This window comes from Heterodontus francisci, chromosome 14 (assembly GCF_036365525.1).
Source record: "Heterodontus francisci isolate sHetFra1 chromosome 14, sHetFra1.hap1, whole genome shotgun sequence".
Classification (NCBI taxonomy): domain Eukaryota; kingdom Metazoa; phylum Chordata; class Chondrichthyes; order Heterodontiformes; family Heterodontidae; genus Heterodontus; species Heterodontus francisci.
In genome coordinates, this window is record NC_090384.1 from 30,834,703 (window position 1) to 30,862,015 (window position 27,313).

Below are 27,313 nucleotides of genomic sequence, written 5' to 3' on the forward strand. Positions count from 1 at the left end.
GAGGACTGGCAATGACAGAAGGTGAAAGGAGGACTGGCAATGACAGAAGGTGAAAGGAGGACTGACAATGACAGCAGGTGAAAGGAGGACGGACAATGACAGAAGGTGAAAGGAGGACTGGCAATGACAGCAGGTAAAAGGAGGACGGACAATGACAGAAGGTGAAAGGAGGACTGGCAATGACAGCAGGTGAAAGGAGGACGGACAATGACAGAAGGTGAAAGGAGGACTGGCAATGACAGCAGGTAAAAGGAGGACGGACAATGACAGAAGGTGAAAGGAGGACTGACAATGACAGCAGGTGAAAGGAGGACTGGCAATGACAGCAGGTGAAAGGAGGACTGGCAATGACAGCAGGTGAAAGGAGGACGGACAATGACAGAAGGTGAAAGGAGGACTGGCAATGACAGCAGGTGAAAGGAGGACTGGCAATGACAGCAGGTAAAAGGAGGACGGACAATGACAGAAGGTGAAAGGAGGACTGACAATGACAGCAGGTGAAAGGAGGACTGGCAATGACAGCAGGTGAAAGGAGGACTTGCAATGACAGATGGTGAAAGGAGGACTGGCAATGACAGAAGGTGAAAGGAGGACTGGCAATGACAGAAGGTGAAAGGAGGACTGGCAATGACAGCAGGTAAAAGGAGGACTTGCAATGACAGATGGTGAAAGGAGGACTGGCAATGACAGAAGGTGAAAGGAGGACTGGCAATGACAGCAAGTAAAAGGAGGACTGGCAATGACAGAAGGTGAAAGGAGGACTGGCAATGACAGAAGGTGAAAGGAGGACTGGCAATGACAGCAGGTGAAAGGAGGACTGACAATGACAAAAGGTGAAAGGAGGACAGGCAATGACAGAAGGTGAAAGGAGGACTGGCAATGACAGAAGGTGAAAGGAGGACTGGCAATGACAGCAAGTAAAAGGAGGACTGGCAATGACAGCAGGTGAAAGGAGGACTGGCAATGACAGCAAGTAAAAGGAGGACTGGCAATGACAGAAGGTGAAAGGAGGACTGGCAATGACAGCAGGTAAAAGGAGGACTTGCAATGACAGATGGTGAAAGGAGGACTGGCAATGACAGAAGGTGAAAGGAGGACTGGCAATGACAGAAGGTAAAAGGAGGACTGGCAATGACAGCAGGTGAAAGGAGGACTGGCAATGACAGCAAGTAAAAGGAGGACTGGCAATGACAGAAGGTGAAAGGAGGACTGGCAATGACAGCAGGTAAAAGGAGGACTTGCAATGACAGATGGTGAAAGGAGGACTGGCAATGACAGAAGGTGAAAGGAGGACTGGCAATGACAGAAGGTAAAAGGAGGACTGGCAATGACAGCAGGTGAAAGGAGGACTGACAATGACAAAAGGTGAAAGGAGGACAGGCAATGACAGAAGGTGAAAGGAGGACTGGCAATGACAGAAGGTAAAAGGAGGACTGGCAATGACAGCAGGTGAAAGGAGGACTGACAATGACAAAAGGTGAAAGGAGGACTGACAATGACAGAAGGTGAAAGGAGGACTGGCAATGACAGAAGGTAAAAGGAGGACTGGCAATGACAGAAGGTGAAAGGAGGACTGACAATGACAAAAGGTGAAAGGAGGACAGGCAATGACAGAAGGTGAAAGGATGACTGGCAATGACAGCAGGTGAAAGGAGGACTGACAATGACAAAAGGTGAAAGGAGAACTGGCAATGACAGAAGGTGAAAGGATGACTGGCAATGACAGCAGGTGAAAGGAGGACTGACAATGACAGAAGGTGAAAGGAGGTCAGGCAATGACAGAAGGTGAAAGGAGGACAGGCAATGACAGAAGGTGAAAGGATGACTGGCAATGACAGAAGGTAAAAGGAGGATGGCAATGACAGAAGGTGAAAGGAGGACAGGCAATGACAGAAGGTGAAAGGAGGACAGGCAATGACAGAAGGTGAAAGGAGGACTGGCAATGACAGAAGGTGAAAGGAGGACTGGCAATGACAGAAGGTGAAAGGAGGACAGGCAATGACAGAAGGTGAAAGGAGGACAGGCAATGACAGAAGGTGAAAGGAGGACTGGCAATGACAGAAGGTAAAAGGAGGACTGGCAATGACAGAAGGTGAAAGGAGGACTGGCAATGACAGCAGGTAAAAGGAAGACTGGCAATGACAGCAAGTAAAAGGAGGACTGGCAATGACAGCAGGTGAAAGGAGGACTGGCAATGACAGCAGGTGAAAGGAGGACGGACAATGACAGAAGGTGAAAGGAGGACGGACAATGACAGAAGGTGAAAGGAGGACTGGCAATGACAGAAGGTGAAAGGAGGACTTGCAATGACAGATGGTGAAAGGAGGACTGGCAATGACAGAAGGTGAAAGGAGGACTGGCAATGACAGCAGGTGAAAGGAGGACTGGCAAAGACAGAAGGTGAAAGGAGGACTGGCAATGACAGAAGGTGAAAGGAGGACTGGCAATGACAGAAGGTGAAAGGAGGACTGGCAATGACAGCAGGTAAAAGGAGGACTTGCAATGACAGATGGTGAAAGGAGGACTGGCAATGACAGAAGGTGAAAGGAGGACTGGCAATGACAGAAGGTGAAAGGAGGACTGGCAATGACAGCAGGTAAAAGGAGGACTTGCAATGACAGATGGTGAAAGGAGGACTGGCAATGACAGAAGGTGAAAGGAGGACTGGCAATGACAGAAGGTGAAAGGAGGACTGACAATGACAGCAGGTGAAAGGAGGACGGACAATGACAGAAGGTGAAAGGAGGACTGGCAATGACAGCAGGTAAAAGGAGGACGGACAATGACAGAAGGTGAAAGGAGGACTGGCAATGACAGCAGGTGAAAGGAGGACGGACAATGACAGAAGGTGAAAGGAGGACTGGCAATGACAGCAGGTAAAAGGAGGACGGACAATGACAGAAGGTGAAAGGAGGACTGACAATGACAGCAGGTGAAAGGAGGACTGGCAATGACAGCAGGTGAAAGGAGGACTGGCAATGACAGCAGGTGAAAGGAGGACGGACAATGACAGAAGGTGAAAGGAGGACTGGCAATGACAGCAGGTGAAAGGAGGACTGGCAATGACAGCAGGTAAAAGGAGGACGGACAATGACAGAAGGTGAAAGGAGGACTGACAATGACAGCAGGTGAAAGGAGGACTGGCAATGACAGCAGGTGAAAGGAGGACTTGCAATGACAGATGGTGAAAGGAGGACTGGCAATGACAGAAGGTGAAAGGAGGACTGGCAATGACAGAAGGTGAAAGGAGGACTGGCAATGACAGCAGGTAAAAGGAGGACTTGCAATGACAGATGGTGAAAGGAGGACTGGCAATGACAGAAGGTGAAAGGAGGACTGGCAATGACAGCAAGTAAAAGGAGGACTGGCAATGACAGAAGGTGAAAGGAGGACTGGCAATGACAGAAGGTGAAAGGAGGACTGGCAATGACAGCAGGTGAAAGGAGGACTGACAATGACAAAAGGTGAAAGGAGGACAGGCAATGACAGAAGGTGAAAGGAGGACTGGCAATGACAGAAGGTGAAAGGAGGACTGGCAATGACAGCAAGTAAAAGGAGGACTGGCAATGACAGCAGGTGAAAGGAGGACTGGCAATGACAGCAAGTAAAAGGAGGACTGGCAATGACAGAAGGTGAAAGGAGGACTGGCAATGACAGCAGGTAAAAGGAGGACTTGCAATGACAGATGGTGAAAGGAGGACTGGCAATGACAGAAGGTGAAAGGAGGACTGGCAATGACAGAAGGTAAAAGGAGGACTGGCAATGACAGCAGGTGAAAGGAGGACTGGCAATGACAGCAAGTAAAAGGAGGACTGGCAATGACAGAAGGTGAAAGGAGGACTGGCAATGACAGCAGGTAAAAGGAGGACTTGCAATGACAGATGGTGAAAGGAGGACTGGCAATGACAGAAGGTGAAAGGAGGACTGGCAATGACAGAAGGTAAAAGGAGGACTGGCAATGACAGCAGGTGAAAGGAGGACTGACAATGACAAAAGGTGAAAGGAGGACAGGCAATGACAGAAGGTGAAAGGAGGACTGGCAATGACAGAAGGTAAAAGGAGGACTGGCAATGACAGCAGGTGAAAGGAGGACTGACAATGACAAAAGGTGAAAGGAGGACTGACAATGACAGAAGGTGAAAGGAGGACTGGCAATGACAGAAGGTAAAAGGAGGACTGGCAATGACAGAAGGTGAAAGGAGGACTGACAATGACAAAAGGTGAAAGGAGGACAGGCAATGACAGAAGGTGAAAGGATGACTGGCAATGACAGCAGGTGAAAGGAGGACTGACAATGACAAAAGGTGAAAGGAGAACTGGCAATGACAGAAGGTGAAAGGATGACTGGCAATGACAGCAGGTGAAAGGAGGACTGACAATGACAGAAGGTGAAAGGAGGTCAGGCAATGACAGAAGGTGAAAGGAGGACAGGCAATGACAGAAGGTGAAAGGATGACTGGCAATGACAGAAGGTAAAAGGAGGATGGCAATGACAGAAGGTGAAAGGAGGACAGGCAATGACAGAAGGTGAAAGGAGGACAGGCAATGACAGAAGGTGAAAGGAGGACTGGCAATGACAGAAGGTGAAAGGAGGACTGGCAATGACAGAAGGTGAAAGGAGGACAGGCAATGACAGAAGGTGAAAGGAGGACAGGCAATGACAGAAGGTGAAAGGAGGACTGGCAATGACAGAAGGTAAAAGGAGGACTGGCAATGACAGAAGGTGAAAGGAGGACTGGCAATGACAGCAGGTAAAAGGAAGACTGGCAATGACAGCAGGTAAAAGGAAGACTGGCAATGACAGCAGGTAAAAGGATGACTGGCAATGACAGCGGGTAAAAGGATGACTGGCAATGACAGCAGGTGAAAGGAGAACTGGCAATGACAGCAGGTAAAAGGAGGACTGGTAATGACAGAAGGTGGGAGTGAGGCCTGGTACTGACAGTGGGTGAGTGTGAGGCTGGCATTGACAGTGGGTGAGTCTGAGGTCTGGTAATGACAGTGGGTGAGTGTGAAGCCTGGGAATGACAGCAGGTGAGTTAGAGGCCTGGTAATGACAGCAGGTGAGTTAGAGGCCTGGTGATGACAGTGGGGGAATGTGAGGCCTGGAAATGAGAGCGGGTGAGTGTGAGGCAAGGTAATGAGAGCGGGTGAGTGAGAGGCCTGGTAAAGAGAGTGGGTGAGTGTGAGGCCTGGTAAAGAGAGCGGGTGAGTTAGAGGCCTGGTAATGAGAGCGGGTGAGTTAGAGGCCTGGTAATGACAGTGGGTGAGTGTGAGGCCTGGCAATGAAACTGGGTGAGTGTGAGGCCTGGCAATGAAACTGGGTGAGTGTGAGGCCTGGTAATGAGAGAGGGTGAGTGTAAGGCCTGGTAATGAGAGCGGGTGAGTGTGAGGCCTGGTAATGAGAGCGGGTGAGTGTGAGGCCTGGTAATGAGAGCGGGTGAGTGTGAGGCCTGGTAATGAGAGTGGGTGAGTTAGAGGCCTGGTAATGAGAGCGGGTGAGTTAGAGGCCTGGTAATGACAGTGGGTGAGTGTGAGGCCTGGCATTGAAAGTGGGTGAGTGTGTGGCCTGGTAATGAGACTGTGTGTGTGTGAGGCCTGGTAATGGGAGCGGGAGAGTGAGAGGCCTGGTAATGACAGCAGTCGGTGTGAGGCCTGCTAATGACAGTGGGTGAGTGTGAGGTCTGGTAATGACAGTGGGCGAGTGTGAGGCCTCGTAATGACAGTGGGTGAGTGTGAGGCCTGGTAATGACAGCAGGTGAGTGTGAGGCCAGGTAATGACAGTGGGTGAGTGTGAGGCCTGGTAACGACAGTGGGTGAGTCTTAGTCCTGGTAATGACAGTGGGTGAGTGTGAGGCCTGGTAACGACAGTGGGTGAGTGTGAGGCCTGGTAACGACAGTGGGTGAGTGTGAGGCCTGGCATTGACAGTGGGTGAGTTTGAGGTCTGGTAATGACAGTGGGCGAGTGTGAGGCCTGGTAATGAGAGCGGGTGAGGAGAGGACTGGTAATGAGAGCGGGTGAGTGTGAGGCCTGTTAATGAGAACGGGTGAGTGAGAGGCCTGGTAATGTGAGCGGGTGAGTTACAGGCCTGGTAATGACTGCAGGTGAGTGTGTGGCCTGGTAATGAGAGTTGGTGAGTGTGAGGCTTGGAAATGACAGCAGGTGAGTGTGAGGCCTGGAAATGACAGTGGGTGAGTGTGAGGCCTGGTAATGACAGCGGGTGAGTGTGAGGCCTGGTAATGACAGCGGGTGAGTGTGAGGCTTGGAAATGACAGCAGGTGAGTGTGAGGCCTGGAAATGACAGTGGGTGAGTGTGAGGCCTAATAATGACAGTGGGTGAGTTAGAGGCCTGGTAATGCGAGTGGGTGAGTGTGAGGCCTGGTAATGAGAGCGGGTGAGTGTGAGGCCTGGTAATGAGAGCGGGTGAGTGTGAGGCCTGGGAATGAGAGCGGGTGAGTGTGAGTCCTGGTAGTGACAGTGGGAGAGTTAGAGGCCTGGTCATGACAGCGGGTGAGTGTGAGCCCTGGTAATGAGAGCAGTGAGTGAGAGGCCTGGTAATGAGAGCGGGTGAGGGTGAGGCCTGGTAATGAGAGCGGGTGAGTGTGAGGCCTGGTAATGAGAGTGGGTGAGTTAGAGGCCTGGTAAAGAGAGCGGGTGAGTTAGAGGCCTGGTAAAGAGAGTGGGTGAGTGTGAGGCCTGGCAATGAAAGTGTGTGAGTGTGAGGCCTGGTAATGAGAGTAGGTGCGTGTGAGGCTTGCTAATGTGAGCGGGTGAGTGTGAGGCCTGCTAATGGGAGTGGGTGAGTGAGAGGCCTGGTAATGACAGTGGGTGAGTGTGAGGTCTAGCAATGAAAGTGGGTGAGTGTGAGGCCTGGTAATGAGTGGGTGCGTGTGAGGCCTGGTAATGAGAGCGGGTGAGTGTGAGGCCTGGCAATGGGAGCGGGAGAGTGAGAGGCCTGGTAATGACAGCAGGCGGGAGTGAGGCCTGGTAATGACAGTGGGTGAATGTGAGGTCTGGTAATGACAGTGGGCGAGTGTGAGGCCTGGTAATGACAGTGGGTGAGTGTGAGGCCTGGTAATGACAGCAGGTGAGTGTGAGGCCTGGTAATGAGAGTGGGTGAGTGTGAGGTCTGGTAATGACAGTGGGCGAGTGTGAGGCCTGGTAAAGAGAGTGGGTGAGTGTGAGGCTTGGAAATGACAGCAGGTGAGTGTGAGGCCTGGAAATGACAGTGGGTGAGTGTTAGGCCTGGCAATGACAGTAGTTGAGTGTTAGGCCTGGCAATGACAGTGGGTTAGTGTGAGGCCTGCTAATGGGAGCGGGTGAGTGAGAGGCCTGCTAATGGGAGCGGGTGAGTGAGAGGCCTGGTAATGACAGCAGGTGAGTGTGAGGCTTGGTAATGAGAGTGGGGGAGTGTGAGGTCTGGTAATGACAGTGGGCGAGTGTGAGGCCTGGTAAAGAGAGTGGGCGAGTGTGAGGTCTGGTAAAGAGAGTGGGTGAGTGTGAGGCCTGGTAATGACATTAGGTAAAAGGATGACTGGCAATGACAGCAGGTAAAAGGAGGACTGGCAATGACAGCAGATAAAAGGAGGACTGGAAATGACAGAAGGTAAAAGGAGGACTGGCAATGACAGCAGGTAAAATAGGACTGACAATGACAGCAGGTAAAAGGAGGACTGGCAATGACAGAAGGTAAAAGGAGGACTGGCAATGACAGCAGGTAAAATAGGACTGACAATGACAGCAGATAAAAGGACGACTGGCAATGACAGCAGGTAAAAGGAGGACAGGCAATGACAGCAGATAAAAGGACGACTGGCAATGACAGCAGGTGAAAGGAGGACTGGCAATGACAGCAGGTAAAAGGAGGACTGGCAATGACAGCAAGTAAAAGAAGGACTGGCAATGACAGCAAGTAAAAGAAGGACTGGCAATGACAACAGGTAAAAGGTGGACTGGCAATGACAGAAAGTGAAAGGAGGACTGGCAATGACAGCAGGTGAAAGGAGGACTGGCAATTACAGCACGTGAAAGGAGGACTGGCAATGACAGTGGGTGAGTGTGAGATCCGGTAATGACAGTGGGTGAGTGTGAGGCCTGGGAATGAGAGTGGGAGAGTGTGAGGCCTGGTAATCAGAGCAGTGAGTGAGTGGCCTGGTAATGAGAGCGGTTGAGGGTGAGGCCTGGTAATGAGAGCGGGTGAGTGTGAGGCCTGGTAATGACAGTGGGTGAGTGTTAGGCCTGGCAATGACAGTGGGTGAGTGTGAGGCTTGGTAATGACAGTAGGTGAGTGTGACGCCTGGTAACGACTGTGGGTGAGTGTGAGGCCTGGTAACGACAGTGAGTCAGTGTGAGGCCAGGTAATGACAGTGGGTGAGTGTGAGGCCTGGTAACGACAGTGGGTGAGTCTTAGTCCTGGTAATGACAGTGGGTGAGTGTGAGGCCTGGCATTGACAGTGGGTGAGTTTGAGGTCTGGTAATGACAGTGGGCGAGTGTGAGGCCTGGTAATGAGAGTGGGTGAGGAGAGGACTGGTAATGAGAGCGGGTGAGTGTGAGGCCTGTTAATGAGAGCGGGTGAGTGAGAGGCCTGGTAATGTGAGCGGGTGAGTTACAGGCCTGGTAATGACTGCAGGTGAGTGTGTGGCCTGGTAATGAGAGTTGGTGAGTGTGAGGTCTGGGAATGACAGTGGGCGAGTGTGAGGCCTGTTAATGAGAGTGGGTGAGTGTGAGGCCTGGTAATGACAGCGGGTGAGTGTGAGGCTTGGAAATGACAGCAGGTGAGTGTGAGGCCTGGAAATGACAGTGGGTGAGTGTGAGGCCTGGTAATGTGAGCGGGTGAGTTACAGGCCTGGTAATGACTGCAGGTGAGTGTGTGGCCTGGTAATGAGAGTTGGTGAGTGTGAGGTCTGGGAATGACAGTGGGCGAGTGTGAGGCCTGGTAATGAGAGTGGGTGAGTGTGAGGCCTGGTAATGACAGCGGGTGAGTGTGAGGCTTGGAAATGACAGCAGGTGAGTGTGAGGCCTGGAAATGACAGTGGGTGAGTGTTAGGCCTGGCAATGACAGTGGGTGAGTGTTAGTCCTGGCAATGACAGTGGGTGATTGTGAGGCCTGGAAATGACAGTGGGTGAGTGTGAGGCCTGGTAACGACAGTGGGTGAGTGTGAGGCCTGGTAATGACAGTGGGTGAGTGTGAGGCTTGGCATTGACAGTGGATGAATCTGAGTCCTGATAACGACAGCTGGTGAGTGTGAGGCCTGGTAACAACATTGGGTGAGTGTGAGGCCTGGTATTGACAGTGGGTGAGTGTGATTCCTGGTATTGTCAGTGGGTGAGTGTGATGCCTGGCAATGATAGCAGGTGATTGTGAGGCCAGGTAATGACAGTGGGTCAGTGTGAGGCTTGGTAATGAGAGTGGGTGAGTGTGAGGCCTGGTAACGACAGTGGGTGAGTCTGAGTCCTGGTAATGACAGTGGGTGACTGTGAGGCCTGGTAACGACAGTGGGTGCGTGTGAGGCCTGGCATTGACAGTGGGTGAGTTTGAGGTCTGGTAATGACAGTGGGCGAGTGTGAGGTCAGGTAATGACAGTGGGTGAGTGTGAGGCCTGGTAATGAGAGCGGGTGAGGAGAGGACTGGTAATGAGAGCGGGTGAGTGTGAGGCCTGGTAATGAGAGCGGGTGAGTGTGAGGCCTGTTAATGAGAGCGGGTGAGTGAGAGGCCTGGTAATGAGAGTGGGTGAGTGTGAGGTCTGGGAATGACAGCGGGTGAGTGTGAGGTCTGGTAATGACAGCGGGTGAGTGTGAGGTCTGGTAATGACAGCGGGTGAGTGTGAGGCCTGGTCATGACAGTGGGTGAGTGTGAGGCTTGGCATTGACAGTGGATGAATCTGAGTCCTGATAACAGCAGGTGAGGGTGAGGCCTGGTAATGAGAGTGGGTGAGTGTGAGGCCTGGTAATGAGAGTGGGTAAGTGTGAGGTCTGGGAATGAGAGTGGGTAAGTGTGAGGTCTGGGAATGACAGTGGGTGAGTGTGAGGCCTGGCAATGAAAGTGGGTGAGTGTGAGGCCTGGTAATGAGAGCGGGTGAGTGTGAGGCCTGGTAATGAGAGCGGGTGAGTGTGAGGCCTGGTAATGAGAGCGGGTGAGTGTGAGGCCTGGTAACGACAGTGGGTGAGTGTGAGGCCTGGCATTGACGGCGGGTGAGTGTGAGCTCTGCGAATGACAGTGGGCGAGTGTGAGGTCAGGTAATGACAGTGGGTGAGTGTGAGGCCTGGTAATGAGAGCGGGTGAGGAGAGGACTGGTAATGAGAGCGGGTGAGTGTGAGGCCTGGTAATGAGAGCAGGTGAGTGTGAGGCCTGTTAATGAGAGCAGGTGAGTGAGAGGCCTGGTAATGACAGCAGCGAGTGTGAGGCCTGGTAATGACAGTGGGTGTGTAAGGTCTGGTAATGACAGCGGGCGAGTTTGAGGCCTGGTAATGTGAGCGGGTGAGTTCCAGGCCTGGTAATGACTGCAGGTGAGTGTGAGGCCTGGTAATGAGAGTTGGTGAGTGTGAGGTCTGGGAATGACAGTGGGCGAGTGTGAGGCCTGGTAATGAGAGTGGGTGAGTGTGAGGCCTGGTAATGACAGCAGGTGAGTGTGAGGCTTGGAAATGACAGCAGGTGAGTGTGAGGCCTGGAAATGACAGTGGGTGAGTGTGAGGCCTGGTAACGACTGTGGGTGAGTGTGAGGCCTGGAAATGACAGTGCGTGAGTGTGAGGTCTGGTAATGACAGTGGGTGAGTGTGAGGCCTGGAAATGACAGTGCGTGAGTGTGAGGTCTGGTAATGACAGTGGGTGAGTGTGAGGCCTGGAAATGACAGTGGGTGACTGTGAGGCATGGTAACGACAGTGCGTGAGTGTGAGGCCTGGAGATGACAGTGGGTGAGTGTGAGGCCTGGTCATGACAGAGGGTCAGTGTGAGGCTTAGCATTGACAGTGGATGAGTGTGAGACCTGGTAACGACAGTGGGTGATTGTGAAGCCTGGTATTGACAGTAAGTGAGTGTGAGGCCAAGTAATGACAGTGGGTGAGTGTGAGGCCTGGTAATGAGAGCAGGTGAGTGTGAGGCCTGGTAATGAGAGTGGGTGAGTGTGAGGCCTGGTAATGAGAGCGGGTGAGTGTGAGGCCTGGTAATGAGAGCGGGTGAGTTAGAGGCCTGGTAATGTGAGCGGGTGAGTGAGAGGCCTGGTAATGACAGTGGGTGAGTGTGAGGCCTGGTAATGACAGCAGGTAAAAGGAGGACTGGCAATGACAGCAGGTAAAATAGGACTGACAATGACAGCAGGTAAAAGGAGGACTGGCAATGACAGCAGGTAAAATAGGACTGACAATGACAGCAGGTAAAAGGAGGACTGGCAATGACAGCAGGTAAAAGGAGGACTGGCAATTACAGCAGGTAAAATAGGACTGACAATGACAGCAGGTAAAAGGAGGACTGGCAATGACAGCAGGTAAAATAGGACTGACAATGACAGCAGGTAAAAGGAGGACTGGCAATGACAGCAGGTAAAAGGAGGACTGGCAATTACAGCAGGTAAAATAGGACTGGCAATGACAGCAGGTAAAAGGAGGACTGGCAATGACAGCAGGTAAAAGGAGGACTGGCAATGACAGAAAGTGAAAGGAGGACTGGCAATGACAGCAGGTAAAAGGAGGACTGGCAATGACAGAAAGTGAAAGGAGGACTGGCAATGACAGCAGGTAAAAGAAGGACTGGCAATGACAGAAGGTAAAAGGAGGACTGGCAATGACAGCAGGTAAAAGGAGGACAGGCAATGACAGCAGGTAAAAGAAGGACTGGCAATGACAGAAGGTAAAAGGAGGACTGGCAATGACAGAAAGTGAAAGGAGGACTGGCAATGACAGCAGGTAAAAGGAGGACTGGCAATGACAGAAAGTGAAAGGAGGACTGGCAATGACAGCAGGTAAAAGGAGGGCAGGCAATGACAGAAAGTGAAAGGAGGACTGGCAATGACAGCAGGTAAAAGGAGGACTGGCAATGACAGCAGGTTCAAGAAGGACTGGCAATGACAGAAAGTGAAAGGAGGACTGGCAATGACAGCAGGTAAAAGAAGGACTGGCAATGACAGAAAGTGAAAGGAGGACTGGCAATGACAGCAGGTAAAAGGAGGACTGGCAATGACAGCAGGTTCAAGAAGGACTGGCAATGACAGAAAGTGAAAGGAGGACTGGCAATGACAGCAGGTAAAAGAAGGACTGGCAATGACAGAAAGTGAAAGGAGGACTGGCAATGACAGCAGGTAAAAGGAGGACTGGCAGTGACAGAAAGTGAAAGGAGGACTGGCAATGACAGCAGGTAAAAGGAGGACTGGCAATGACAGCAGGTAAAAGAAGGACTGGCAATGACAGAAAGTGAAAGGAGGCCTGGCAATAACAGCAGGTAAAAGGAGGACTGGCAATGACAGCAGGTAAAAGGAGGACTGGCAATGACAGCAGGTGAAAGGAGGACTGGCAATGACAGCAGGTAAAAGAAGGACTGGCAATGACAGCAGGTGAAAGGAGGACTGGCAATGACTGCAGGTAAAAGGAGGACTGGCAATGACAGTGGGTGCGTGTGAGGTCCGGTAATGACAGTGGGTGAGTGTGAGGCCTGGTAATGACAGTGGGCGAGTGTGAGGCCTGGTAATGACAGTGGGTGAGTGTGAGGTCTGGTAATGACAGTGAGTGAGTGGGAGGTTTGGTAATGACAGTGGGTGAGTGTGAGGCCTGGAAATGACAGTGGGTGAGAGTGAGGCCTGGCCACGATAGTGGGTGAGTGTGAGGCCTGGTAACAAGTGGGTGAGTGTGAGGCCTGGAAATGACAGTGGGTGAGTGTGAGGCCTGGTCATGACAGTGGGTGAGTGTGAGGCCTGGTAATGACAGTGGGTGTGTGTGAGGCTTCGCATTGACAGTGGATGAATCTGAGTCCTGACAACGACAGCTGGTGAGTGTGAGGCCTGGTAACAACATTGGGTGAGTGTGAGGCCTGGTATTGACAGTGGGTGAGTGTGATTCCTGGTATTGTCAGAGGGTGAGTGTGAGGCCTGGTAATGACAGCAGGTGATTGTGAGGCCTGGTAATGACAGTGGGTCAGTGTGAGGCCTGGTAACGACTGTGGGTGAGTGTGAGTCCTGGTATTGACAGTGGGTGAGTGTGAGGCCTGGTAACGACAGTGAGTGAGTGTGAGGCCAGGTAATGACAGTGGGTGAGTGTGAGGCCTGGTAACGACAGTGAGTGAGTCTGAGTCCTGGTAATGACAGTGAGTGAGTGTGAGGCCTGGTAACGACAGTGGGTGAGTGTGAGGCCTGGCATTGACAGTGGGTGAGGGTGAGGTCTGGGAACGACAGTGGGCGAGTGTGAGGTCAGGTAATGACAGTGGGTGAGTGTGAGGCCTGGTAATGACAGCGGATGAGCGTGAGGTCTGGGAATGACAGTGGGCGAGTGTGAGGCCTCGTAATGAGAGTGGGTGAGGGTGAGGCCTGGTAATGACAGCGGATGGGTTAGAGGCTTGGAAATGACAGTGGGTGAGTGTTAGGCCTGGAAATGACAGTGGGTGATTGTTAGGCCTGGTAATGACAGTGGGTGAGTGTTAGGCCTGGCAATGACAGTAGGTGAGTGTGAGGTCTGGTAATGACAGCGGGTGAGTGTGAGGCCTGGAAATGACAGTGGGTGAGTGTGAGGCCTGGTAACGACAGTGGGTGAGTGTGAGGACTGGAAATGACAGTGGGTGAGTGTGAGGCCTGGAAATGACAGTGGGTGAGTGTGAGGCCTGGTAACGACAGTGGGTGAGTGTGAGGCCTGGAAATGACAGTGGGTGAGTGTGAGGCCGGGAAATGACAGTGGGTGAGTGTGAGGCCTGGTCATAACAGTGGGTGAGTGTGAGGCCTGGAAATGACAGTGGGTGAGTGTGAGGCCTGGTCATGACAGTGGGTGAGTGTGAGGCTTGGCATTGACAGTGGATGAATCTGAGTCCTGGGAATGACAGTGGGTGAGTGTGAGGCCTGGTAATGACAGTGGGTGACTGTGAGGCTTGGAAATGACAGTGGATGAGTGTGACGCCTGGTAACGACAGTGGGTGAGTCTGAGTCCTGGTATTGACAGTGGGTGAGTGTGAGGCCTGGTAACGACAGTGGGTGAGTGTGAGGCCTTTTAACGACAGTGGGTGAGTGTGAGGCCTGGTAACGACAGTGGGTGAGTGTGAGGCTTGGTAATGACAGTGGGTGAGTGTGACGCCTGGTAACGACAGTCGGTGAGTCTGAGTCCTGGTATTGACAGTGGGTGAGTGTGAGGCCTGGTAACGACAGTGGGTGAGTGAGGGGCCAGGCAATGACAGTGGGTGAGTCTGAGTCCTGGTATTGACAGTGGGTGAGTGTGAGGCCTGGTTGTGACAGTGGGTGAGTGTGAGGCGTGCTAATGACAGTGGGTGAGTGTGAAGCCTGGTAATGAGAGTGGGTGAGTGTGAGGCTTGGGAATGACAGTGGGTGAGTGTGACGCCTGGTAATGAGAGTGGGTGAGTGTGAGGCTTGGGAATGACAGTGGGTGAGTGTGACGCCTGGTAACGACAGTGGGTGAGTCTGAATCCTGGTATTGACTGTGGGTGAGTGTGAGGCCAGGTAATGACAGTGGGTGAGTGTGAGGCCTGGTAACGACAGTGGGTGAGTATGAGGCCTGGTAACGACAGTGGGTGAGTCTGAGTCCTGGTATTGACATTGGGTGAGTGTGAGGCCTGGTCGTGACAGTGGGTGAGTGTGAAGCCTGGTAACGACAGTGGGTGAGTGTGAGGCCTGGTAATGAGAGTGGGTGAGTGTGAGGTCTGGGAATGACAGTGGGTGAGTGTGAGGCCTGGTAATGAGAGTGGGTGAGGGTGAGGCCTGGTAATGACAGCGGGTGAGTTCGAGTCCTGGAAATGACAGTGGGTGAGTGTTAGGCCTGGAAATGACAGTGGGTGAGTGTGAGGCCTGGCAATGACAGTGGGTGAGTGTTGGGCCTGGTAACGACAGTGGGTGAGTGTGAGGCCTGGCAATGACAGTGGGTGAACGTGAGGCCTGGTAATGACAGCGGGTGAGTGTGAGGCCTGGCAATGACAGTGGGTGAGTGTGACACCTGGAAACGAGAGTGGGTGAGTGAGAGGCCTGGAAATGACCGTGGGTGAGTGTGAGGCCTGGTAGTGACAGTGGGTGAGTGTTAGGCCTGGAAATGACAGTGGGTGAGTGTGAGGCCTGGCAATGACAGTGGGTGAGTGTTAGGCCTGGTAACGACAGTGGGTGAGTGTGAGGCCAGGCAATGACAGTGGGTGAGCGTGAGGCCTGGTAACGACAGTGGGTGAGTGTGAGGCCTGGCAATGACAGTGGGTGAGTGTGAGGCCTGGAAATGACAGTGGGTGAGTGTGAGGCCTGGAAATGACAGTGGGTGAGTGTGAGGCCTGGTCATAACAGTGGGTGAGTTAGAGGCCTGGAAATGACAGTGGGTGAGTGTGAGGCCTGGTCATGACAGTGGGTGAGTGTGAGGCTTGGCATTGACAGTGGATGAATCTGAGTCCTGGGAATGACAGTGGGTGAGTGTGAGGCCTGGTAATGACAGTGGGTGACTGTGAGGCCTGGTAATGACAGTGAGTGACTGTGAGGCTTGGAAATGACAGTGGATGAGTGTGACGCCTGGTAACGACAGTGGGTGAGTCTGAGTCCTGGTATTGACAGTGGGTGAGTGTGAGGCCTGGTAACGAAGGAGAAGGTGCAGATTGGACCAGGCCACATAGCTGACCAAAAGGTCACGGAGCAAAGGCAAACAATATGTTAATGGTGTGTTGAAAGACAAAGCATTAGTACAGATTAGGTGTGAATATACTGAATATTGAACAGCAGCAAGTGCAAACCTGAAAAAAAACAGTGGGTAAGCAAACTGAACAAACTAAGATGAAATGAAATAAATGCAAAAAAAGATTGTAAAAAATGTAAAAAGGAATGCAAAAAAAAAAAAGGAAGAAAAAATAACTAAAAATGACTAAAAATGAAAGTAAAGTGGGGGGCTGTCATGCTCTGAAATTATTGAACTCAATGTTCAGTCCGGCAGGCTGTAGTGTGCCTAATCGGTAGATGAGATGCTGTTCCTCGAGCTTGCGTTGATGTTCACTGGAACACTGCAGCAATCCCAGGACAGAGATGTGAGCATGAGAGCAGGGGGGAGTGTTGAAATGGCAAGCAACCGGAAGCTCAGGGTCCTGCTTGCGGACTGAGCGGAGAGGCTGAGGCTGCCAGACAGACTCCCCAAAGTAGTGCTGTGTCTTACCATGGGTAGTTGTCGGGCCGGGGGCTGGTGGTGACTGTTGGAATGGTAAATAGAGACAATGGGCTGGATTTTCTTCTCTCGCCATCAAGAGCAGCATGTGCGGGCTGTGCGCCGCTCTGCCATGGTGGCTCAGGATAATGAGCTGGTTGGGTCACCACCCCCACCATCCTGACACCGGCAATGGATTCAGCTGGCTGTGCACAGGCCCTGTTGCCATTTTTCAAGGGCTGCCAGTCCTGTCAGCAAATTTGAATTTTTAAAATGAACCCTCCAAAATTTACAAAATAAAACTGTAACACCCCTTTCCAACCCTCCAGTAAAAATTACGTTAGGTCTTTACCCTTCCCCCCCCACCCCCCAAAAGACACTTGCCTTTGAATTCTGACCTTGCCCCTGCAAGACTGTACAAAGTTGAAAGTTCACCCCTTCCCAACATCCGCTACACTGATGAAGCTTATTTGACCCCCGTCCCCTCCTCCGGCACTGAAAATTATAACTACCCCGCCCTGCCCCCCCAAACCCCCACCAGTGTCACACTTGCTTTCCCCAGACGGGGAATTGAAGACTCGGGACTGCCGGTCGTCGGACCGGAAGAACACCAGTAATTATATTTAAACAAATTTGTTTTATTGATTTAAATATGGAAATTGAGGTCCCCTGGCCCAGTGGCAGGGTGGTGGGGTGGGGGGGGGGGGGTGTTGCGATTGCCATGGAGTCTTGCCACCGCTGGGAGGATCAGGCTGGGCCCTTCCAGCAACAGCCTCCATGGCGGGCCTCTTCCGCAACCGTATCCAGGCCACCCCCACCACGGAGCCCGAAGTCGTGGGCTTGGTAAAATCCAGATCAAACTATTTTTCTCCTGGGAGCAGTGTCCTGGAGAGCAACCCTTCATTCTGGGAGATTACCAGACAATACAAGACTGTTGCCAACCCGAACGGAGACTCAGGACCTGGCTTCCCAGGACAATCCTCAGACTGAAGGCTTGGGTAAGGACCCAGTAGCAAGTGGAAGGGGATGGTGAATTTTTATTTTTCTTCTCTCAGAATCTTATGGCACAAGAGAGCATTCTGTTCACTGAAAGCGTTATCTAATTTGTCCCACTTCCCTGCTTTTTCCTCATTGCACTGCAAGTTTTCCTTTTTTATGCAGAGATTCAAATTCCAATTCACTTTTGAAAGTTACCATTGAATCTACTTCCACTGCCCTTTCAAACTGTGCATTCATAACATTTCGCTGTCTGAATAATTTCTCCTCATCTTTCCTCTCGTTATTTTGCCAATTGTCTTAAATCTGTGTTCTCTGGTTTTGACTGTCCTGTCAGTGCAAACAGTTTTGCCAAATTTACTCTATCCAAATGCTTCATAATTTTGAACGCCTCTATTAAATTTCTGCTTGACCGTTGCTGCTCTAAGGAGAATAATCCCAGGCTGGAATTTTACACTGGGTGGATGGGAGCCAGACTCTGACGTAAATGTCAGTGCCGAACCTGCTTCCGCCCAGCCTGGGGATCCGGCCCGCATTTTACAGATCCCCAGGCTTCAATTGGCCCGAGGCGGGACTTCCACCCACTTGAGGAAGGAGGTCCTGCCTCAGTGAGCTGCCGGCCAATCAGTGGGCCGGCAGCCCTTAGTCTCAGCAGCGCCACGGCGAGCGGTAGCCACTGCTGGGACTGCAGCCCAGCCGACCGAGGAGGATACCAAGGAGCTGGGATGAAGGTAAGTTTGGGTTGCCTCACCAGGGGAATCGGTCGTGCCCTGGTGAGGCTAGGATTGTCGTTTGGGGGGAGGGGGCGTCTTGGATCCCGGGGTTCGGTTGGGAGGCGGGGGCGGCCCTTAATCGGGCACCCTGTGCCTGATTGCCAGTCCCACCCACCCCCCGGGGTGCGAAAAGGCCGGCAGCTATAGCTGGGTGGCCTTTCATGTCCCCGGCACACCCGCTTGCCACGGGTAAAATACCCTTGGAGGCGGGCGAAGGCCCTTAAGTGGCCACTTAAGGGTCTTGATTGGCCTCGGGCGGGCGGGCTGCTTCTCACACCCTGCCCCCATGCTAGACCTCCGTAAACTTGGTTGGAGGCGGAATAGGGGCGGTTAGGCCTCCCGGAGCCTGCTGCTCAATTTTACACCGCCCCCACGCCACCATCCAACCCGCTGGGGCGGCGTAAAATTCCGGCCCTAGTTTCTCCATGTAACTGAAGTCCTGCATCCCTGGTATAATTCTAGTTAATATCCTCTGCATTGCCTCCTCACTCGCTGGATTTTAGGCCTCTACACAGCAGCAGAGTCCAGAAGGCCTGGAGGCTGTTGGCCAGGCCTACAGCTGCAGTCTTTCTTCTCCCCCTTGGCCAGTACAAGACTGTGTGAGAGAGTAGGCCTGACCCGGAGGTGTGATGGAGCCATGGTAATCATCCTGGGATACCAAAATTGACTTGGATAGATATGGCCTACTTGGAGTCTGCTACTCCTGTCCAGATCTGTGGCAGACAATGGCCAGGAAAGTTTGACTCACTATTTTCCGAATGAGTTGTTAAACTTATGCCCAGACTGTCTGTTCTGGCAGACATTCAGATGGATGTTCAAGATTCCATGGCACTATTCGAAAAACATCAGTGTTTCTCCTAGTTCATGGCCAACATTTCTGCCTGTTAAAAAACAGATCAGGTCTAATCTGCCACTTACGGATCTTTTAGTTTTCAAACTAGTAGTTGGGTTTGGGACAAAACAATGGTGATTGCACTTCCAATTTAATTAATTCTGAAATGCTATTGGGCCTTTCTGAGAGCACAACAGGGTGCTATATTAATGGAAGTTCTTTCCTTTATCCAAAAATATCTTATGAAAATAAATAAGAAAGCTCAGAGTGACCACTTGGTCCATCAACCTCACTCTATTGAGAGTCCATGATTATTACATCATAAAGTTCTCCCTCCAGCTCCCTCATTTAAAAGACACTAAACTACTGTCATACTGGGTTATTGGGGCTCTCATGTAGCCAGCATCAACCTCAAGGTAAGTTTGCTGCATTCACAGTACTTTATTGCAACCTGCGAGACCTAAATATCAGCAAGTAGAGCACAAGTGTAGGCTTTGTAATATAAAAGTAGCTGAATTTCCTTCCCTGAAAACTAAATCCACCGTTGCTATTAATATCATTATAGTCCTCAATTCTCCCTCCCCCTTCTCAACCATTGTGCCTTTTAAAGTGGTATTGCTAATAAACCAGGCAGTACTGGGTTGCTCATGTGGCTTTTGACATCTGTAGCACATTGAGTGCCGAGGCTGTGCTTTATACGCCAACACGGTTGATTCTTAACTGCCCTCTGACGTGGCTTAGCAAACTGTTACAAAGCATAACATGACCACACGGACTGCAGTGGTGTAAGAAGGACCACCAAGATCATCGTGATAATGCAACTTATACAACAGATGGACAACCTCTCAGTGCTAAGGGTGGTGCTTCCGTTTTTTCATTATTCATTCTCGAGATGTGGGCGTTGCTAGCAGGCCAGCATTTATTGCCCATCGCTAGTAGCCCGGAGAAAGTGGTGCTGGGTCTTCTTCTTGTACCTCTGCAGTCCATGTGGTCTTGTTATTCTTTGTAATGGTTTTCAATGGCTTACTAGGCCACTTCACTTCACAGGACAGTTAGGAGTTAACCACATTGCTGACTTGAGTCACATAACGGCCAGATTGGATAAGGATGACAAGTTTCCTTCCCTAACTGACATTAGTGAATGTGTTGGGTTTCTATGACAATACAAAACAGCCCATCCACCTGTTTCGTAAACTCTCCCCAAATCCATTGCTTCCTCTGTGGGTTTCTAACACACATTCTCTAACCTAGGGGGAAATTTTTTTTATTCCAATTTCCAACCTTGCTCGAAGATTGTGACTGTTGTGTATTAACCACCCAGTCCTGCATTCATTGTACAAATTAAGCAATTTGCTTACTTCAACCTTATCTTGTATACTTACCGTATGTTTTCATTCAGAGAGTACAGTTCATTGTCTTGCAAACTTCCTCCCTGGAACACTTTGATCACTGCCTTATGCACGCTAAGAGGGAAACAAAAAAACAGAGGCACGTATCATGAAAAAGAAACCAAAAACAATGAACTGACACAAAATTATAAAGCTGCCGCATCGTTTCCTGAATCTCTGCAGGACCCCATGTCACAGGCTAGTTTTAGCTGCTGCAGTACTGTTCCACACCTAAACTAGAAAGGTCCAGTACCCTTGTCCTGAGCTTTTATAAGTCTGTAGTCAAGGCCCACTACATTTTATTAAATTGCAGTGCTTTTACCAGGACCACTGGTCTGGGGTAAAACCTTCTCAGGGCTTTGAGCAGGCCATCAGTATAATATGCCCACTCTTCGTTTTATAGGTCTGCCTTGCCAACCAACCCTGGAGTGTTTGAGTAGCACCGCCATTCTCTGTTCAGTTTACCAATTCTTGCATTCAGTATTCTTCCTCCAGCCTCAGCATTGTGATCTCTGAGTATCTGGACTATAGCAGTAACTCTCAGTGTGCTTCAGAGAGGCAGGTGGGGCATGAAGAGGGAAAGAGAGGCACAAAAAAGTGGTGCAGAAAAAAAGAATGCAGTTAAAATGGAAAAATACATGCAGTTAGACAAGGGAAGAATGCATTAATGGGCTTAAGCATCCCAAGCAGCCTATGTGACTGATAACATCTTACCACTTATAACCAAGTCTATGTTTTTTAAAAATTCACACCCAGGATGTGGGTGTCACTGACAAGGCTTGAATTTATTGCCCATCCCTAATTACCTTTTTTCTGTTTGATACAACTGAGTGGCTTGCTAGGCCACATCACATGGCAGTCAAGACACAACCACATTGCTGTTGGACTGGAGTCACGTAAAGGCCAATCAGCTAGGATGGTAGCTGTCCTTCCTTAAAGGACACGACTGCACCCCCAGTACTTGTGAGGCACAGTTTAGGGCAGAAAATATCACCCGAGGAATTATCATAGAAATTATAGCAGAGGAGGCCATTCAGCCCTTCAAGTGTCAAATACTGACAGCGCTGCGCATCACTGTTGACACCACGTTCTTTCAGTTCTTGGCTGCCCACTGAGGTTGGAGACTAACAACCAACACTAACAGAGAAAAAAGGCTAGCTGATACCTCCCATTTTGAAAAACCTTTCTGTTTTATATCTTCCATAGGCAAAACAAGGCGATAACCCAACAAAAGAAAAATTGATGCAGAGAACTGGGGCGATACTTCTCCTTCTGAAGTAATTTTAAAATTCTGCCATCTAACACACTTACTGTGCTAACCCATTGCACCACTACGTGATAGGATGTGGGTTCTCAGTGGAGATTCCCCACACAAGGATCTCCTGATTATCAGCGCTAATGTGGTGGAGGAAGGGGAAATTGAGAGGCGCGTCAGTCTAACTGGCCTTATATGCCCCCTGCTGGCTTGCTACACAACGCCATTAGCAGAGGCCTGCAGAAAGCTGCCTAAACTAATTCTTAGCAGGAGAGTGATGTTGAGAAATAGGAAACTCACAGCTGGTGAGAATAAAATAAATAATGGAGGAGGCGAAGCTAAAAGTAAATTGTATCGATATTAAAATATGTATTTCCCAGCATGCTGGGGAATTACAAAAGGAAGATTATACTACATTGAAGCCATGTTATATCTGATCTGCTGGGAGTGTTTGATGAGGCTGTGCAGATAAATTTTACATTAAACTCATGTTACACCTGACCTGGGAGTCTGAAGTACGGCAATGTTGAGAGAGCTATACCTTACATCAAAAAGTGTTATATCTGATGTGACCGTGAGTGTCAATGTACTCTTCAGTAGAGGGAACTTGACTCACTTGGTAGAACTCTCACTTATTGAGTCAGAAGGCTGTGGGTTCAAGCCACATCTTGTGTCTTGACCACATCATCTCAGCTGACACTTCAGTACAGTATTGGGGGAGCACTGACTTGTCAGAGGTGCTGTCCTTCAGAGATCATGTGCCTGTTCGATTGGGTTAGGTTGACATTAAAGATTCCATGGTTCGATTTGAAGAAGAACCGGGTTTTCTGCTGGTGTCTTGGCCAATACTCCTCTTTCAACCATGATATTTGCAGTGTTAAGTGTGTATTAATTGTGTTTAACTGTATGCAGGTGGTGGGGATTAACTAGGCATTCACTTGAGCCCTGTACAAATAGACATAGACTAAACTGTGGTTGTTGGTTTAGGAGGTGTATGCTTGTAATGCATAATTCTGTAAATAAATAAAAAAGTGTGCAAAGATTGGCTCCAATTCTAGCCTTCACCAACTGGCTTTCTGGAATAGAACATGGTGGCAGAGAATGGTTGCCTAAAAGTGAACGTTGGAAGCCAAGAAAGAAATTTCAGACAGGAAACTAAAATCCGACTAGCCATTCTGAAAAATGGCAGAAAGCAAGTATAAATTGTCACAGTATGATTACTCTCCAATGTTCTCGGAATCTGAACCATATGAGCAGTGGAAGAATGAAGTGAATATGTGTACACGGATTACTTCCATACCAAAGAGGAACAAGGTATGGCCTTGGTGTTATCGCTTCCTTCCAGAAGTAAAGTCAGAAATAAAGTATTTTGTGAGCTGGATCCCCATCAGTTAGATAGTGATGAAGATTTGGATCTTCTATTAGAGTTCTTGGATGAAATCTCCAAGAAAGATGATTTGTTAAATGCCTATGAGGCATGGTTGAACTTTGATAGATTTTGAAAAACAGATGGATGTTCGATGGAAGAATATAACACGGACTTTAACAGATTGATGAAATTCAATTTAGGGATCCCTGGATCAGTACTTGCGTTTAAATTCTGGGATTGTGCTAAGGTGTCTCATACGGACAGGCTCCTGGTTCTAACTGGTGTTCGATTCTCGGAGAAGACGACCCTGTTGGATCAGATGTCTGCTGCCTTGAAAACTTTCCTGGGGTGACAGTTTGTGAAAAAATGGGACATTCTGCAATTACGCAAAGAATAAAGAACTAAACAATAATCAGATGTCGAAATGATCTAGATACACAAGAACACAAAATAGCTGCAGGAGTAGACCAAATGGCCCATCGAGCCTGCTCTGCCATTCAATACGATCATGGCTGATATTAGGCTTCAACTCCACTTTCCCACCCACTTGCCATATCCCCTGATTCCCTGAGAGACCAAAAGTCTGCCTATCCCAACCTTATTCAAGATGGAGCATCCACAACTCTCTGGGGTAGAGAATTCCAAAGATTCACAACCTTTTGGACACAGGCATCTATATAATGGAAGGGATAAAGACAGGCAGAATAAGGATGAAAGCACCTTTAGCAGATCTGGCCTTTAAGCAGAAGTTAGAATTGGAACGACAATAATAGGTGAATGACTCCCAGGAATGCCCAAGGAACAGTTAATAGGTGGTTCAGGTGTGACTCGAAGTATCATTATGCAATGAACTGTCCAAAGCAGAGAGGCAGGGTCCTCGAAATGACACATGCTGCAGAGAACTTTGAGGAACAGGATGAATATAAGGATGAGTCTGAACAAATTATACTGGTAACAAGGAGTTTTAGTCCTGTAATGAATGTGTTAGTTGCTGACTAGTTTAACTGTGTAGTGTTAGATAGTGCTTGCACTTCGACTGTATGTGGAACGATTGGTTAAAAAGTTACCTTGATTCACTAAGTAGTGAGGATACACTCCAAGTGAAAAAATATAAAAGTACTATTTGCTTTAGGTTTGGTGATGGCAACACATTGAGGTCGCAAAAAAGAATTGAAATTCCATGTAAAATAGTTGGAGTAAGCCATTTTATAAGTACTGATAGAGTCTCTAGTGACATTCCTAGGGTGTTGAGTAAACGTTCTCTGAAATGGCACAAATGGAGCATGATAGGCCAATTATTTTTGGAAAGTCAGTGAATCTGCAGTTTAGTCAGTCAGGACATTATTGTATCCCCTTTTCAAAACCTGATTTAGTCAGCCCCTCGACACCGTGGGTTGTGGCGGGGGGGGCCCGTAAAATGCTAGCGGGCGCGGCCTGCCACGACGCCGAGAAGGCCCCGGCGGATATTAACGGTGGCAGCGAGGCCTCAGTGCACCCCAGCCTTCATTAAAATATTGCAATTAGCTAAATTAAAATGCAAGTGAACTTACCTGCCACTGGCGGCTGTCCCACGCCGATTTTATGGCCAACCGGCCACAACTCGCCCGCCCTCGGAATTCCGTTGGCGAGACGTTAGTGGGAGGGGGAAGGAATAACATTATCAGGTTGGGGGGGGGGTGAGGGAGCGGGGAGCGGGCAAAATCATTCCTACTGGTTGTGGGGATGGTGGGAAGGGGTTGAGGGTCAAAGATACTGAAGTCCGGGAGAGGAAGTTCGGAATTTCAAAAAATGTATTTTTGGGGGGATAGGTCAATTTATGTGTTGAGAACTCAGTGGGAGGGTGGGAGAGGGGATGCAATGATGAAATAAAACATTTATTGAATTTTTTCATCATTCCGGCACCTTTAAATATATAAATCTATCCCGAAGGGCTTGAAGCATGGTGGCGCTGGATGCCTTTGCTGGGGACGCCGCGGCCACCCACTCTATGTCATCAGGGGCGGCCACTCCACCCCCTCCATTTAAATGAGCCCCTGTGCGTAATATCGTGAAGAACAGCCCAATGTTTCTCATCAGCAGGTTGTACAAGTATTAATGGCATCAGGTGATAAGAATCAGAGAAAAAAATGCAATTGTCTTAAAGTTACACAGATAATTTTCTCACCCTACTTGTCAAAGATTACAAATCTTGCTAAAAGGAGTATACAAGGCTAATAAAAGAGACAAATGGGAAGTGTGAAATCTGCAAAATGTATCAGAGGACGCCACTACATCCTATTGTCAGCCTTCCATTGACACGTGACTTTAATGAGATAGTTGCCATGGATCTAAAGGTGTGGGACAAAGACAGAAATATTTTCATTCTACATTTTGTAGATCTGTCAACCAGATTTAGTTTTTCTACAATAATACTTTATGGGGTGTGGTAATGTAGTGGTTATGTTATTACTAGTAACCCTGAAGCTGGGACTAATGATCCAGAGACAACAGTTCAAATCCCACCACAGCAGCTGGGGAATTTAAATTCAATTAAATAAATCTGGAATAAAAAGCTCACATCAGTTGTGGTGACCATGAAACTGCTGGGTTGTTGTAAAAACTCATCTGGTTCACTATGTCCTTTAGGGAAGAAAATCGGTCATCCTTATTCGGTCTGGCCTGTTTGTGACTCAAGACTCACAGCAATGTGGTTGACTCTTAACTGCCCTCTGAAATGGCCTAGCAAGTCACTCAATTATTAAGGCGGCGGGCGGCTCACCATCACCTTCTCACTGGCAGTTAGAGGTGGGCAATAACTGCCAGCCTTGCCAGCGATGCCCACATCCTGAGAATAAATTTTTTAAAAACTTTGTAAGGACAACTAAAAGCATTGTTACAGACCAATTCATGGAGAAATGGATAGGAACTCAACTTGAGGCACCAGTTAATTGTTGGACTGATAACGGAGGGGAATTTGTCAATGACGTGTGAAAACATGAACATCATGGTCACGAATACCGCAGCTGAAAGTCCTTTCAGCAATGAGCTTTGTGAAAGGATCATGATGATCAACCAGATTGAAAGTTGATAACCACCTTGATATCAATGGCCAATGCAAAGAATTCATTTCAGATGGTTGGAGGATATAGTCCTTATCAATTGGTCTATGGGCAAAATCCCAAATTGGCTTCTATACTGTGTGATAGTCCTCCTGCTTTAGAAGGTATGACAATTAGTTCCATTTTTTCCTGCAGATTTGAATGCTTTACATGTAGGGAAATGGGCTTTCATCAAGACTGAGATCTTGGAGAAAATTCAGAGAGCTCCAAGGCATCGTATAACACCACCAGAGACAGAATTTTCATCAGGAGATTTGGTGTATTATAAAAGAAAGGGTCTTAGGGAATGCAAAGACCCTGGTAAGGTTATAGGTCATGATGATAAGACAGAACTTATCAAACATGGCAATCAAACTGTTAAAGTTCATTTCTCATGATTAATCAGAATTAATTACAAGATGTTGTACTCTGGACAGCTGATAGCGGTAAATAAGGCACCTTGTACCTCAAATGCTTATGTGTTTTATGATGAAGGTCCTGAGGAACAGAATATGGTCGATAAAGGGTTGGATAGTGGTAATGTGTGTGATCATGACACACAGGACAGAGCTCTCACATCCACAGGCCAACTGCCCAGAGTAGGTACTGGGGTGACATATATTCTGGAGGAGTCTAATGAGTGGAGGAATGTCACAATTGTGGCGCATGCAGGAAAAGCTACTAACAAGTTCAAATAGTGGTTGAATGTTCTCGATGATGGCCTAGAAGCGAGGTCCATGCACTGGCAGAATGGGCTGAAAGAGTGGAGAGTTAGAAATGCAGATCAAGTACTGATAGTGGGTACGGAAGTGACTCTTGTGTCAGAAAATGATCAAGTACCAGGAAAAGACCCTCCAATAGTGCAAGAGGGTGATTTTGTAGCACTAGTCCTGATCGACATAACAGTGCAAGCAGAGGCCATAACTTTAACAGACAATGAAATAAAGGTTTCAAAACAGTCTCGGAACTGAACTCAGAGCAGAGGTCCCCATGATTGTGTAGTTTTGGAGGCTGCCAATGATGAAGGGTCACTGACCTGAAACGTTAACTCTGCTTCTCTCTCCACAGATGTTGCCAGACCTACTGAGTATTTCCAGTGTTTCTTGTTTTATCTAAAATTCTTTTGTTCTCCCCTTTACCGGTGAGTGGTATATGTCCACTTCCTAGGCCAGCCATCCACATTCAAACTCTGTGGGTGGCTGCCAATGTAGTGCTAACTTGTGTGGAATTATGGGTGGTTTAATGCTGTAGACTCATGCTCACAAGGAACTGGGCTGATACTCGTTCATTTAAGATGCTTACAACCATCATTTTAGGT

At 49.2% G+C, this 27,313-nt stretch overlaps 1 protein-coding gene across 6 annotated transcripts in view; it reads right to left on the reverse strand.

Moving 5' to 3' along the window:
• The window catches only part of LOC137376957 (proline-rich protein 5-like), a 179,163-nt gene that overhangs the window by 85,489 nt on the left and 66,361 nt on the right, over positions 1 to 27,313 (reverse strand). For all 6 annotated transcript variants that reach the window (XM_068045952.1, XM_068045953.1, XM_068045956.1 and 3 more), the window contains exon 3: positions 20,289 to 20,369. In XM_068045952.1, the coding sequence (XP_067902053.1) occupies positions 20,289 to 20,369 (81 nt within the window). The remainder of the gene's footprint in view (positions 1 to 20,288; positions 20,370 to 27,313) is intronic.